The 16,128-nt window shown below is 42.7% G+C and overlaps 1 protein-coding gene across 1 annotated transcript in view; it reads right to left on the bottom strand.

Annotated features, from left to right (window-relative positions):
- The window catches only part of grik3 (glutamate ionotropic receptor kainate type subunit 3), a 150,033-nt gene extending 135,739 nt beyond the window's left edge, over nucleotides 1-14,294 (bottom strand). Inside the window, exon 1 of the mRNA XM_041903661.2 lies at nucleotides 13,913-14,294. Within this exon, the coding sequence (XP_041759595.2) occupies nucleotides 13,913-14,027 (115 nt within the window). The 5' untranslated portion in view covers nucleotides 14,028-14,294. The remainder of the gene's footprint in view (nucleotides 1-13,912) is intronic.
- Nucleotides 14,295-16,128: the final 1,834 nt, after the last annotated feature.

Here is a 16,128-nt window from a genome sequence, read left to right as displayed (position 1 = left end):
CCAGATCTTAACCCAATTGAACACTTATGGGAGATTCTGGAATGGCGCCTGAGACAGCGTTTTCCACCACTATCAACAAAACACCAAATTATGGAATTTCTCGTGGAAGAATGGTGTCACATCCCTCCAAAAGAGTTCCAGACACTTGTAGAATCTATGCTAAGGCGCACTGAAGCTGTTCTGGCTGGTGGTGGCCCAACGCCCTATTAAGACACTTTATGTTGGTGTTTCCTTTATTTTGGCAGTTACCTGTAGTTTTCACATACAAACTTTATATGTCCGAACACAGAATCAAATAGGCTTCTCAAAAATAACATGGTCGTTATGGTAGAACGTTTATTTTGACTGCCGATTTTCTGAATTTATCAAAGTCCCACCAGGTAGCCTGATTTCAGATGTGTCCATGTAAACAGGATTATTAAGAAAATAGTTTTTCTTGCAAAGCATGTAAACGTTTTAATATAACTATTATATTAATCTGAGTATTCACAATAATACGATTTAAACAAACTCAATGAAGGGAAGAAGGAAGGATTCATTTGAAAAGTATTCAAACATGGCTTACATTGCAGGTTGCTCTCCACAGAATGCCTATGTCTCCTTCAGGAATGGACCTGTGCACGTTTAAAGTAATTACTCCTTGAGACAGACAGGAGATCCATACGTGGACAGTGCAGAGAGAGCAAGTGCAGGGCATTAAACAAGCATTAATTCTGGGACGCCACCTGCAGGCCAATCATTTTAAGTGTGGCCTTTCTCTGTTGGTCACATATAACTGTACAACCATCAGACTGGTAATGGTGAGGGCCTCTTGTTTTCATAGGAGATACTTTGCGAAATGCCATACAACAAATACATGTACAGTAGGTACAAGTATCTTTTGGTTGAATTAAATCGAAAAAATTAGTGAGATAAGCAATATGTCAACGGAAGTGACTAATGTTACATTTCACTATTTTGACATATATAATGACACCATGTTGGGATTATATGGAAATGTTTACATAGTTTTATTTGATATTTGTTTAAAGATAATGTATTCAGAATGTAAGGGTGAAGTACAATACCAATACCATGAAAAAGCAGGGGGGTTTCTGTATTACCACCAAAGGCAGCCTTACCCTCTCCTCAACCCTAATGCCTGACATTTAGAATAGATCACTTTAGACATTCAGGGTATTGCTGTTTCTAAGCTGTAATGCTCCCCTACATTTCCGTAATATATTTTACCGTCTAGACATCGCATTGTCGTAGAGGGCAGCTGCTAAGCTGCTATTTCCGGTGTTTATTTCCAATCCTAGAGGTCACTGATGCACCTCTCACCTCAATGTTCTTGGGCCTTAGCAGAATGACTCAACAGTGCCTTTGACATTTCCCCATATTTCTCCTATTTCCAGTGTAATGAGCTCACTTGTGGACAGAGCTGCACATTTGCTTTCCCTGGCTGACGTCATGTTTTAGATGGTAGCAGGATGGTAGAAGGGAAGATTGTATGAAAGGATTCCATACGTATATGAAGACTATAATCTTGACGATTATATGAAAAGGTGGTGAAGGCAATATATATATATATATCATGAAGCACACAGAGGAAACACAAACAATGAGAACATTGCCATGGCAACATGACAAAAATCTCTGTCCTGTTATTGAATATTCTGCTAGGCCGAATCATATACATACTATATAAAAGAATACACAGAACAATAATCAATTAGATCTAAAATGATTTGCATAAACAAATGGACAAATATGATAAACATTGTTTACTTCTGACTTGAGAGTAATTAAATACATTGCAGATGTCTTGTTACATTTACATGGCATTCTTAGGCTGATTATTTTAATCTAAGCAAATAAAAGTCGCTGATTAAAGACTATTGTTGCTCATGCAAATTGTATCATCTCAAGTTTACCCTTGATGTTGTGCACTTAGTTTACCTAATTAACCAGTTTAAACAGAATATAGACCAGATTCTATCTATATCTCACTCTCTATATATTGTGTGTAAAATCAGGTTGAAGTTAAAGAGTTAAGGGCTTTTGTTCGTGAGATTGAATTTTCTTTGCTTGACTCACATCTTCAAGCAATATGCAAACCACACTACTAGTGACCAAATTAACAGTGACAGATGTTAGTACCAATGTCTATAAGCCTCCAGTAAGTGATGCATTATGAATGCATGTATAACCTTTGTACTGTATATAGACTGAGCCATGATATGAACACTAAAATGCATTATACACAGATTGTGTTACTGCACAACAAGGTTCATGTAACTAATCAAAGACCAATTGTGGAGTCAAAACCCATGTCATGACAAAGAAGACAATGTGGTTAACCAAAAAAGACTGGCAAGTTAGAACAGAACTATAACACTGTGGAACCAAACTGAGAGCTACTATGAGTAACTGGAAACTGTTTAATAAGTGAACGAATCAGTCATTATACAAATACTGAGGGGAAAGTTGAGAGTGTAAAAAAATATTTGAGAAAAGCACAGCATCGAAACTCCTCATTAAGTCTCTTTGATAGAGAATTGATTTTGAAGAATAAGTGTGCTGATTAGATCGAGGACCAATCAAACACTTCATTCTTGATAAAAAAGAGCCGGCGTCATCCAATCACATTACATTTTAGTCATTTAGCAGACGCTCTTATCCAGAGCGACTTACAGGAGCAATTAGGGTTAAGTGCCTTGCTCAAGGGCACATCGACAGATTTTTCACCTAGTCGACTCGAGGATTAGAACCAGCGACCTTTCAGTTACTGGCACAACGCTCTTAACCACTAAGCTACCTGCCGCGCAATCACGTAGCAGATTGGCAGGCAACATGAGCTGCTGTTACTATGACAGCCAGGCCTTCTAAGATTCTCGCTCACTTCACAAAGAACATCTGAAGTTGTGACATGAGGGAAGGGTACGGTTCTGAACGTTGGATGGAATGCCTTTCTGCTAATGCTAAGATTCATGCAAATATCGCTAATAGCTTAGCTGATCTGCACCGACAATCCCAAGTCGCCCCCTAACCTCCACTCCCCCATTCAATTCCTCTCCCATCCCTCCCCAACAATGATAATCTCCATCTCGAGTCCCATTTATCTTCGTCTGGGCACATGCAGACAGGCAGCACTTAAGTGATTCACAGCATACATTCTGTGGTTAACCATAGTGTACCCCGGGGACAGTCGGACAGTAGATGGTCAACATTCCCTTAGACGAAGGAGGATACCTTGACAGTGGCTTCCAACCTCCAAGCTATCAGTCAATGAAATGAGTGAGGGAGTAAGCGAGTGCAGTGAACGCGGAAGCTCGACAGGTATCTTTCCTGATATTGTTGCCGACTGTCACCGCCGGGGAAAAAGGTGTGAGGCGGAATTGTCTTGAAGGGATCTCTGTTTCCCCAGAGTGATAGCCATTAATTTGCAATATTTTGGCCCAGAGAGGTTTTGCTTAGCTGCTACTCCTCGCCAAGGGGGAACGGAGGGTGAGTTCTTCCCAGCACACTCTGTCACTGTTGATTGGTAGCCTAACGTGCACCGTTTCCTGGCTAGGGGGTTAAACGCATGCACATATGCAAACAAACACACACATGCATGCACACATAAACCTCCAGCATGCACGCATGGACACACAGACACTAACACATATATACACATGTCCACTACACTACACACATACACACACATACACATTAGACACACACCTCCAGCCCCATCCTACCCAGACACAGACCCCCACCCCAACCCCCAGCCATGAAACCTCACACACAATGCAGGGACGGAATCACATGACCAGAACTGACATTTGCAGCACACCCATAACAATAAGGTGCCTGATTAAAATGGCAGAATGAAATCATACCACGCCCTGTGCATTGTACTAAGTCCCAGCTAAATAGGATTTAAACCGGTGCAGGCCACTGATACCTTCGGTGTCAAATCCTGATTACTATAAAGAGGAGAAGAAAAGGTCTTGCTATTGTAATGCCTGTGTAACAAGGGGTGTCTTAGAGCTGCGTAGTTACACCAGTATACACAGTCCGTGGACAGATAAGGCAGTATTTTTATATAGAAGGCGGAGGAAACTGCTATGTTGAATGCCATGCTTTTTGAAAGGCGATGGAATAAAGGCTCTGTTTTTATCTTGCTTGGGGCAATGCACAAAAGAAGCTGGCATAGCGACGTGGCAGGTTTTAAAATTGGGATCAAAAGGTTCAAGCTAATTAACAAACTAAATAAGAGTCTCCCAAGCTTCGTCTGTGCGCACATTCTCTCTCTCTCTCTCTCTCTCTCTCTCTCTCTCTCTCTCTCTCTCTCTCTCTCTCTCTCTCTCTCGCTCTCTCTCGCTCTCTCTCTCTCTCTCTCTCTCTCTTTCACTTATACTGCAGCGTGGAGGGAAAAACAATGGGAGACCATAACGGTGTGTGCGTTTTGTGTGTGTTGTCTGTGTGTAGGCATGTGTGGGATGGGAATGGAAAGGGGATATCTAGTCAGTTGCACAACTGAATGCATTCAACCGAAATGTAACTTTTGCATTTAACCTAACCCCTCTGAATCAGAGAGGTGCGGGGGGCTGCCTTAATCGATGTCCACGTCATCGGAGCCCAGGTAGCAGTTGTTGTTGTGGGTTAACTGTCTTGCTCAAGGGCAGAACAGCAGATCTTTCCACTTACCGGCTCGGGGATTCGAATCATCGACCTTTCGGTTTTCTGGCCTAACACTCTACCTGCCACCCCTCTGGGAACACATCTTGGTGTATGCATATCGTGCTTGTGCGCATACATGGATGCATGTTTACAAATCCAAAGACAAATTGCTCCCCATGCTGAAATGTAACAAATACCTGCCAAATTTCCCACTAACAAGATCAGTTCCAATTAACCATGCTATAGAGCTCCATGACCCACAAAATAAAATGGCTGGTGATCAAGGTTTCCTGTCTGTTTTAATTTTATTTGACTTTTCCAGCAGAACCCGGAAAAGGCTGAGAGAGGGAGTCAAACTGAAAGGACAACGGCACGTAATAAAGACGAATGTGTCACGATCGCTGATTGATGAAGCGGACCAAGGCGCAGCGTGATAAACGTACATATTTTATTGCAGTACACCACACGAACAAAACAACAAACGAAACGTGAAGTCCTAGGTTAACACAAACCTTTCGGAACAAGATCCCACAAAGTAACATGCCCGCAGCCTGCCTAAGTATGGTTCCCAATCAGAGACAACAAGCTACAGCTGCCTCTGATTGGGAACCACCCTGGCCAACATAGATCTAAACGATCTAGAACACAAACATAGAAAACTAAACAATGAAACCTACACACCCTGGCTCAACATAAAGAGTCCCCAGAGCCAGGGCGTGACAGTACCCCCCCAAAGGCGCGGACTGCGACCGCGCCACACCAACACAACAGGGTAGGGGCCGGGTGGGCATTCCGCCTCGGAGGCGGATCCGGCTCCGGGCGTGACCACCACACTCTCTCTACCCCCCCGTTGCGCCCCTTGTCTGGTCTGGCCCCGCTGGCCGGAGCTGGACTGAACACCGGTGGAGCGGATTGCTCTGGCTCCGGTGTGGAGCAGCTGACCGGTGCCGGACCAGGCACCGGTGGAACAGGCACGGACCGACGACGCGCACCACTGGCTTGGTGCGGGGAGCAGGAATGGGCCGGACCGGGCTGACGACGCGCACCACTGGCTTGGTGCGGGGAGCAGGAACGGGCCGGACCGGGCTGACGACGCGCACCACTGGCTTGGTGCGGGGAGCAGGAACGGGCCGGACCGGGCTGACGACGCCGCACCACTGGCTTGGTGCGGGGAGCAGGAACGGGCCGGACCGGGCTGACGACGCCGCACCATTGGCTTGGTGCGGGGAGCAGGAACAGGCCGGACCGGGTTAGCGACGCCGCACCACTGGCTTGGTGCGGGGAGCAGGAACGGGCCGGACCGGGCTGACGACGCCGCACCACTGGCTTGGTGCGGGGAGCAGGAACGGGCCGGACCGGGCTGACGACGCGCACCATTGGCTTGGTGCGGGGGAGCAGGAACAGGCCGGACCGGGCTGACGACGCGCACCACTGGCTTGGTGCGGGGAGCAGGAACAGGCCGGACCGGGCTGGCGACGCGCACCACAGGCTTAGTGCGGGGAGCAGGAACGGGCCTGACCGTACTGGGAACACACACCACTGGCCTTGTGCGGGAATCAGGAACGGGCCGGACCGGACTGGTGACACACACCACTTGCTTGGTGCGAGGAGCGGGACTGGGTTTCCTCATAAACCTCCGCTCCCTCTGCTGCCTAACCAGTTCCTCTCGCCGTGCCTCTACACTCTCCTTCTCCCTCGTGACCAATGACCCCCTTAATCTGGCGGCCTCCTCTGCTAACCGGCTGAACCGCTCTATCGCGGCCTCCTGCTGCCTCGTCGTCCACGGCATGAGCCCCCCCCCCCCCCTACATTTTTTTGGGGCTTGTCTCTCCCCCGTGAACATGGCCTCCATGGCTCTCGCCAGACTCTCACTCCTCTCCTCCCAAGTCCATCCTCTGTCCTCTTCACGCTGCTTGATCCAGTCATGGTGGGATCTTCTGTCACGATCGCTGATTGATGAAGCGGACCAAGGCGCAGCGTGATAAACGTACATATTTTATTGCAGTACACCACACGAACAAAATAACAAACGAAACGTGAAGTCCTAGGTTAACACAAACCTTTCGGAACAAGATCCCACAAAGTAACATGCCCGCAGGCTGCCTAAGTATGGTTCCCAATCAGAGACAACAAGCTACAGCTGCCTCTGACTGGGAACCACCCTGGCCAACATAGATCTAAACGATCTAGAACACAAACATAGAAAACTAAACAATGAAACCTACACACCCTGGCTCAACATAAAGAGTCCCCAGAGCCAGGGCGTGACAGAATGGCTAAAGCATGAAATTTGATTCATTGCCTCGGTACAGCAACATTTACAACCAAAAAAAAGCCCACATTGACAAGCCATGAATTTTAAAACACTGTCAAATCCAGGAAAGCACACGTCCGGCTGCTATAATGACATTTTGTCCCAGGAGGCTGCTGGGGAGAGACGGGGAGATAGTTAACTGAGATAGTTATCAGGTGGCCATTTTGCCTGACTTCCACGTGTGCTAGCAATTTTTGTTTATGTTCAATTCAATAAATTACATTACCTCAATACTTAGTACCAAGTACAGAATAATCATCTAGAAAAACATCAACAGTAAATGCTGAAACTCTATTCAATAAAACTCCTTTCCAAACTCCTTTCCAAGTTTTTGGCTAATTTCTTTAGAACTAGACGGACGCATTGATGTGAGGGTTGCTCAGTATTATTTATTTAAATAGTTATCAGAAGCATATGCTTGCTACAGATCTTTCACTGTGGAGCACACACTTTGTAGTATGATATGAAAACACCATCTGGTGTGGAAACACAGCTAGGCTAGCTGTGTAGCTAAAAGGCCCTACTGTGTCATAGGGTTACCTTACTGTTAGGGATTTCCGTTACATTAATCCCCAATGGATTTTGGATTTAATAAACATTACCTAGCATGAATAATACAACTATTGTATACGGCAGGTGTACTCTTTCTTGAGACAACGTTTGTTGCTAAGTATAGCATATGATCATCATGGTGTTGACACATTGTGTCTCTGTATTACCTCTTGTTGACCTCATCAACATTTTCACAAAGGATTATATTAAACCTTTCATATTATTGTCTTTCATTAGAATCTCATTAGATTATGTCAAAATAGTGACATTTAACCATTGTAGTTATGTCACCCAAGCTGACATATTAGTTATCAGTGACATATGTCTGGATTCATAACACGTAACACATGAATATGAAAATTCCTAACAGTAGCCCTATATTTCAGTATATTGCCTGGAGTATTTGCTTGTTTGTAGGGTAACATTTTGTCTCCTATGGAGCAGAAACAGTGTGTCCTGCTGACAGCGGAGAACTGGAAACAACACATTCTGAGACAGGGCCCTCTCCTGAACAAAATGAACATCTGCCGTTTCTCATCAGCTATATTGAAGCTAATGATGGGACGCAAGTGTGCTGACAGTGAATGGAATTGGATTGTGTACAAGAGCCCCTGTGAGACCAGACATATGTTCTGGAGTGTGTTCGTGGATGGAGTTTTTGTGAGTGTGCGTTTATGTGTATTAGTTGAAGTGTCACTATGGGTGTAGTAGTTGAGAGAGGGAGAGAGACAGAGAGAGAGAGAGAGAGAGAGAGAGAGAGAGAGAGAGAGAGAGAGAGAGAGAGAGAGAGAGAGAGAGAGAGAGAGAGAGAGAGAGAGAGAGAGAGAGAGAGAGAGAGAGAGCGAGAGAGCGAGAGCGAGAGAGCGAGAGAGCGAGAGAAAGAGAGAGAGAGAGACAGTAACCCAATGGTATGAGTTATTAAGTGAAGACGTTGTGTATATTGTGCCTTTGTGTACGAGTGGGTTTGTACAGGTAGAATAACTGTTGTATCCTTCAATCTCCTCCTCTGTCTCTGCGTCGCTAACAGAGACCACTGCATCACACACATCAAAGGAGCCCGCTCTCGCTGGATACAATTGTACTGTGACCTCTCCCAGTCTTTGTTCGTATGCACCACAACAACTCCCAGGCTGCTAGCCTAGCTCTCTGCCAAGAGGATTCTACCTGCCTGCCTTCTCCTCTTCTGGCTAGGGACAGATTACATTTACATGAACATTTAATATTTGTTTTCCACTCTGGCAATTGATGGCCATCTTAATTTCACACAACTGTTGATGTGTTTACCTCTCGCTGTTGCCTTTCTTTATCTAACGCAACTATTTTTCTCTCTCTCTCTCTTTCTGTTGTCGGGACTCTGTGGTGAATTCTTTTGCACACGGTCTTGAGTTCAACTTTTGTATAAATAGAAGCGAAGTACTATACAACGGCCCTTTTCGCAGCCTCTTGAAATATTTGCGAGTCATTTAAAATTAGAAGATTTTCGTGAACCCTGTTGAGGATCTAGGCAAGTGTGTGTGTGTGATAGAGAGAGTGTGTGATAGAGAGTGTGAGTGGAGAGCGTTCTCCTTCTCGCCTGCATTCTGCAGAAGCTAATCACATGAAGAACGTTTTCTGGTTGGGAGGGATAAAGACCAGCCTCTGAAGGGACTCGTCGTGTTTGGAGAATTTCAACCGAGCATCAGCTAGCAAACGCAGCTCTAATTCTCCTCACAGAAATCTAGCTTTGGAACAGTCACAATGCATACAGCAGCAAATACATCTGGAGACTTCTCGACTGTTATTTCACGCAGAAAATGTATTTAGGTAGTGTTTTCCCCAAAGCATAAATTCCATTTGGGGAGACAAAATGAAAACGCAGACACCGGCTGGTTGAGGAGGAGGGGCAAAAGGGAGCAAAAGAAACCAAAGCGATGTCATATCATGAGAAAGATTGATTAATTGGCCATGATGAAGCACTAGGTATTAGGTAGATAAAGTAATTGAATATGCAATACATCCCTGTCTGGCACTGAATAGCAGCATTAAGAAATAAAAGAGACAAGATAATATAAATTAGTTTAATCAATCTTCTGCCTCCAACTAAAATGAAATAAGCATAACTATAAGTATTTATTAAATGGTTTGTGGGCTGGTTTGTAATTTCAAAAACATTGGTTCTCAGCATAAGCATTGGCTCCTCTATGATAGTGAGGCATGAGAGTGAGACATCCATTATATATATAATCATTGCCATTGTTCTAAGCTGTTACAAAATCCATATTTTCCTTTACCTGCTGTTCAGGTATTTATATAGTTGCATTGCATCACATATATTTCAGTAACTTCCCTGTAAACTGTCGTACATTTTGTCATTTTACAGTCTAAAATGGGTGTTACAGCCTTCCTCTTGTCAAATTAAGTATGCTCAAATCTCATTGATTGGCTGAATTTGTTACATAACCATTGGCATCCATTGAAGTTGGCATAACTTAAAGATGAAGTCCGGGATCTTAAGCACAACAACATATTGTACGAATTGGATTTGTCACATATTATACAAATTTCTAAACATATATTTTTTTTTTTCAGGATGTAACATCAAACAAAATGGATGACGTAGTACACAATTGGATGACGTGGTACACAATTGGATGACGTAGTACACAAGAAACGAGGACCTGTTCTGGCTCGTGAGCACCACTACTGGTTGAAATTATACAATTGTTCAGGAGCATCACTTTAACAGAAGACACACAAAATGAACAACTATAGCTTTAGGTGTAAAGCTTTAGACCCTAAGTCAGACAGGATGCTGTAGAGAAACAGACGGCAGGCTGTTGGTCTAGTCTCTGACAAAGCACAAACAAATGCCTGCATTCATGACTATTGTACAGTGTTGCACCGTTTAACATGGTCCTTGTTTCCAGGTATGACTGAGAGAATCAATTTATTCATGAGCACCGGTAGACACAATCACTGTCTGAGCTTCACTGATTATAAGCTAAAACCAGACCTCATTATCAACCAGGGTAGCCTAGCATAAATATACTGAAATCTCTCTATCCTATACATTATCTATGTACCATAGAAATGATGGTATGAGCACTACTTGTTTAGCAGGGTAAAGACAAGAAATAGAAGAGAAGAGAGAGAACGCTGAAGGTTAGGGGGAATAAAATAGGCCTAGATACACTAGAAAGAGTATTTTCTATTTTCTTCCCTCAGACGTTTACAGGCCTGCTGAAGGATTGACCATCTGGCCCTCAGTATGGAGCTATGCACTGTAAAAGCACTCAAATCAATGGAAACAACTCCACCTTGGATGCCCACCATTACACAGATGGTTTACTTGGAGAGAATTGCTTAGGCTACCTAACGGAGAGCAGACACTGCACAGACAGAACACCCCACGCCACTGGCCCGCCACCACCACCCACTTCCAGTGAATGTTGCTTGCTTGTTTGGTATTGTAACGTATTGTTCGACGCTGGCCGGCGACCATGAACTACAACAGGGCCCTCTGGTGGTCTGTTGATGAATGGCTTTGATCCAGAGTACGAGTGTTTGAATGGTATATCTCATACACACACCCACACACATACTCACGGATACACTCTCTTAACGTCTCACATAATGTACATGCACACAGCGGCGTCATTTCAGCTAATCCTAGGGTATGGCAAAGCTAGATTGACTCCAGCCATGATCACCTTGTTGCTGTGGCTTCACTCACCTCAGTTAATAGGGGACTTAACCTTCTACAAACACGTTATACAAGAATTAGCTGCTAGGCACTAGAGTAGCACCGGGATTAAAACTCTAGTTTAGTTTAATGTCATGTCAAACAGCAGTTACCTATCCAAAGCCATTTACTACAGCCATCTTTACGTGCTGTCCCCTGCAGCTGCATCGATGCGCTCTCCATAAAGCCAGCCAGCCAGGCTTCCGCATGGTCCTAAAGTCAGCCTTTAATACCTCTAAACTGCATTTGGCTTTTAATCAGGATTGGAATGATTTCTAATACCTCTAAACTGCATTTGGCTTTTAATCAGGATTGGAATGATTTCTAATACCTCTAAACTGCATTTGGCTTTTAATCAGGATTGGAATGATTTTAGTAGCCTATTTTTAATTGTTGGTGTTGAGCTAGGGTATGGCGACTGCCAATTGACAACCTGTATGCACATACAGTCTAGGCCTAGTATAAAACATACCATACATGAGCATGCTAAGATGCCCATAGACAAATTTAAAGTAGATTATGTGCAGACAGACATACAAACCCATTCAAAGCCACTCAGAAATTAACTGTAAAATTAAGATTTACACAGAGACACAGTGTTACTGACATTGATGTCACTGTATTATTACCGTATAAAATATGCCCAAGAAGCACAGTAGACACAAACCACACACAAACACACACACATTCAGAGTGTACGTGCAGACACATTTTCATGCATTTCATTTTTCTGTTCTAAAGCATTTGTATGTTTTTGTTCATATGGACATCAACTCAAATTCAGCACATTTTCTTGGCACATCGTTCTCATCTGCCTTTTGTCAAAAGCCTAACTCACGGATACAGAAAGAACAGCACCTGCACTAGAATAAAAATACAAATAATATCCACCAAATAAAATAGCAATAATTTCAATTTCAAGGTACATTTGTCTCAGCTCTGTGGCATTTCAAAACCAAGACCTGTCACAGGCTATTTTCAGACTACATTGAATGTGCTGCGGTAATAGAAAAAAAGGTTATTTTGACAAAATCCTTACATTTGCATCACTAAAACAAAGAGGAGTCTAAACAGCATCTAAGAAATCACAACTCTCAACAACAAAATCAAAGTCATAGCTGTTCACAATGCTGCAGTCAATCATCAAGACATGACCAGCCAGAATAAGTGATGACAAACCACATCTCTAATACTCAATACCATGCATAGGCATCATGGTTTGGTTTGCTCTCAATATTTTTCTAACAAGTTGTATAGGAAAATATACACACAGCTTTTATTTATCCAAATATTTGATTATTTAGAATATGTACGGCTTGTATGGCTGTCTTAGTGGTTATTTGTTGACAGGTGAAAAACTAGACTATGGTGTAACCTAATAACTATGTAATAACATATGTTTTACTGTAAGACATAGGCCTGCCTGTTCTTTAAAAACAAATGGACTGGATTTGGGCAAAATAGATTATACCCCACAATTTGTAAAATTAAAACTATATTTTATATTCATTATGTTTGTTCACTCTTTTACATAATGACTGGTTAGGTTATCTGTTAATACAAAATACACACATTTGTCCAGGGCCCTATCATATCTCTCTCCATCGTTTACATTGAGCCTTGTAAAGCTACGTTAATGTCAGCTAATGCCATTTTGAGTAATTGTCCTGCATGGCACCGAGCCACTTGTCAAAAGCGATTTGCCTTGGGACAAAAACGTATTGATCTTCATTCTGTCCCTCTCTCCTTGCGGCACAAAACGTTTCATCGCATCGCCGCGCTCAGAATGAGAATTCTCACATTGTTTTACTTGGAGTGATTCCAAAAGACAGGGCAGCATCACGCGCTCACTTGTGTCATCACATTAACGTTAAAGCAATGGGGAAAGATTGTGAAAAAAAGCACTAGAGATCAGCGCAGGGGTTGCTTACGAACTTATTTCATTCCATAGGCCTACGCGTCATGCGGCTGTCCAGGGCGGGCGACACCTGTGCCATCTCAGCACACGGGGCCCCTTAATATTTGTTGTTGTTCCTTATTTGCCCTCTTAAGTACAAATACAATGTTTGGGTTGTGCACACTTCTATTGTATTGCTATGCGAACTTTCTCTACTTTTTCAAGCAGTTTTAAGCATGTCAACCTTCTCCAAAATAAATAACTGCCGTGAGATGAAGACTAATCATATGTATCGATTTAGGCTGTATTTATAACGCGTCAAAAATATCGATTGCCACATAGGGAACGTATAATAGACTATCAGAAAATAATGGAATTGAAAAACAAACAAGCATGGGTAGGGGTCATTTTTACACATGTAGGCTACAATGTGGTTGCATCGCAGCCTCGCAGGCTCCTGAAATGAAGTCACAATAGTTGCACAGCATTTAATCAAATTCATCACTGTCGTATAAACTACTGTGGGCTATAGTCTCTGTAATATTGTTTTAGATGCACACAATCATCTGATAGCATACCCTTGAAAAGACCGTAAAAATATATATTTTATAGATGAAGGGCAAACCGTTACTCCAAAAACCACAGATGCTGCACAAGCACAGATAGAGAGAGACCCTCACTTTCCTAAATAGATAGGATGTCCACTCCAATAATTATACTGATTCTTTATCTATAGCCGGTCCACATTACACATAAATAGACAATTAATAACACTTACCTATTCGAATGACATGAGGCATCCCACAAGAGTACTGAATCCAAAAGAGACATAGAATGGCCGGTGTCCAGTATTCCAAAATCGAACTCCGGGCAGACAACCAAGTATTTCGCATGATTGTAAAGTCGTGGGATCCACTTTTTAAGATTCCAAAGACGCTTCAGTGTTGCTCATCAAATTTGAATTGTGTGTCTGCGACAAATGGGCGCTCATTGTACTTGGTGCAACATTCTCCCAGTTTTTTCAATCTCAAGGCTCTGAACGGCTTGTCAATATTATACCCCAGTTCCACACACAGGCGGATAAACGTTACACCTGCGAACGCTGGCTGCTACAATTAGCCTGCACGAGTCTGTATCCCTTCGCCTCCTACGGTTGATGCTATTTGTCTGCTGGCTCGAGAACAACCGGGATGGATTCCCGTACAAATGTGGAAGGGAACTGCGCCTGCGGTACCTTTGGTCGCCTCCAACAATGCTCTGACCGGTGTTAGCCACAAGAAGCCTTAAAAACCTGTTTCTTAAAATGTTTCTTCAGAATTCATGCAAGCTCATCACATATTTGAAATATTTAAAATATCAGTCCTGATTTGAAATATTCAATTTGTCAAAAATGTTGATAAAGCCAATTTAGCCAATAATGATTATTGTCAAAATGGTAATTAATGTTCATTTAGAAAAAATATTCGAAAGGTTTAAGAAAAGCTTCTTCATGATGCAGTAGTCGTTGCTGTCTGTTTATCTCATAGTGCAATGAATGACTAGCCTATCGTGCTTCAAATTTTTGATTAGCCTAATAATTTTTGAAAAATCAACAACAAAAAATCTGTGCACGACCAGAATGGCTTTTTTAAATGGAATGCTTGTTCAACTCACAACCTGTGCGTGGTTGGACAGATTCACTGGTGATTATCTTTTTTTGGTACTGAGCAGAGTTTGTGTTGTGAGAGCGAGCGCCACCAGCCTTATTCCATTGTGCCACTAGAGGCACTTGAATCATTAAGCATAGGTCACAATTATGTCCATGAAACATTTTACACGCGAGATTATACGACCAGATTACTCCGTTTTCAATTCTTATTTATTTCTACATATTTTACATCTATGTGTTAATGATGCATTTTTTTATTAGATTAATGCTCCCTAAAAAGCAGTTGAAATGTTCAGTATAAATATATATTGTGTGTTATTCTGCCAATTCTCACTACAAAGTTTCCCCTTTTAATCTAATAGTATATAGTCTACCCATCCCATTGAGTCATTTTTAATTTAAAGGTGTCTCTAACGTAAAAAGTGCAGCCATTTTCTCACTCCTTTCAGGCCTAATCAACATGTTTAAAGACAAAGAAAGCTTGTGAACAAATGTAGCAGGAAACGATTGAATGGGTGAAATTGTGAATTTACGTGTTGGAAAATAATAGTTTGGCAGTGGGGCATGGGCCATTGACAAAGCAGACTGCTCATCATGGTTATTTTGAGTGCTCTGTCTGTGTCAATGAGTACATTAAGCTCACATAACTACTTAGCGCCTTTCTGTCTGTCAATTTGTCATGCTTTATATGGAGCCGTCAGCCGCAAGACGGACATAGAGAGTGTGCCACCGCCTGCAGTGCACACCCCCTCTCTCCGCCACTTCCTGTCTGCTGTAGGTACAGTAGTGACTGTGTGGAAGTATCAAGTCACATCACACTTGTATTAATCTACACAGTGACACACAGTACTGTATTACTTACTGCCATGATGCATTCCAGTGAAAACTAAAATTAATATATCAGTTTGTCCCTTGTGAGAAATTGAATTTATATTTTAATGAAGGAAAGGCTGAGAGTGAAATGTTGGTATCTCTATACTGAGTCCCTACCTCTATCTCTGCACTTGATTTTTAAATTGAAATTTAAAGGGATTTAAAAGAGTCTGTTGAAGATACTCAGTCTGAAGATGGCGAAATGTCGATCTAGTCTTAATGAGCTTATGAATGCATTGATTGGAGAACAGCTTGGCCCATTGGTTTTATATTCCTATTTTGAATGGGAGGGAAATAAACTGCTTGTATCAGAGGGCATGCGAGGTAAAACAACCAGAACGGACTCTGCCACTGCATATTCATGTATTGAGGAGCAGATCTATGGCCCCTTGGCACAATATAAGGACTATCAACGTGAGTGATTTGGCCCTGCTCTCACATTATCAAGATTAATTGACTGCTGCTCTTTCAAA

This window comes from Coregonus clupeaformis, unplaced genomic scaffold, assembly GCF_020615455.1.
Source record: "Coregonus clupeaformis isolate EN_2021a unplaced genomic scaffold, ASM2061545v1 scaf0256, whole genome shotgun sequence".
Lineage (NCBI taxonomy): Eukaryota > Metazoa > Chordata > Actinopteri > Salmoniformes > Salmonidae > Coregonus > Coregonus clupeaformis.
Note: the sequence above shows the minus strand (reverse complement) of the source record. Positions and strands in the feature narration are given on the sequence as shown.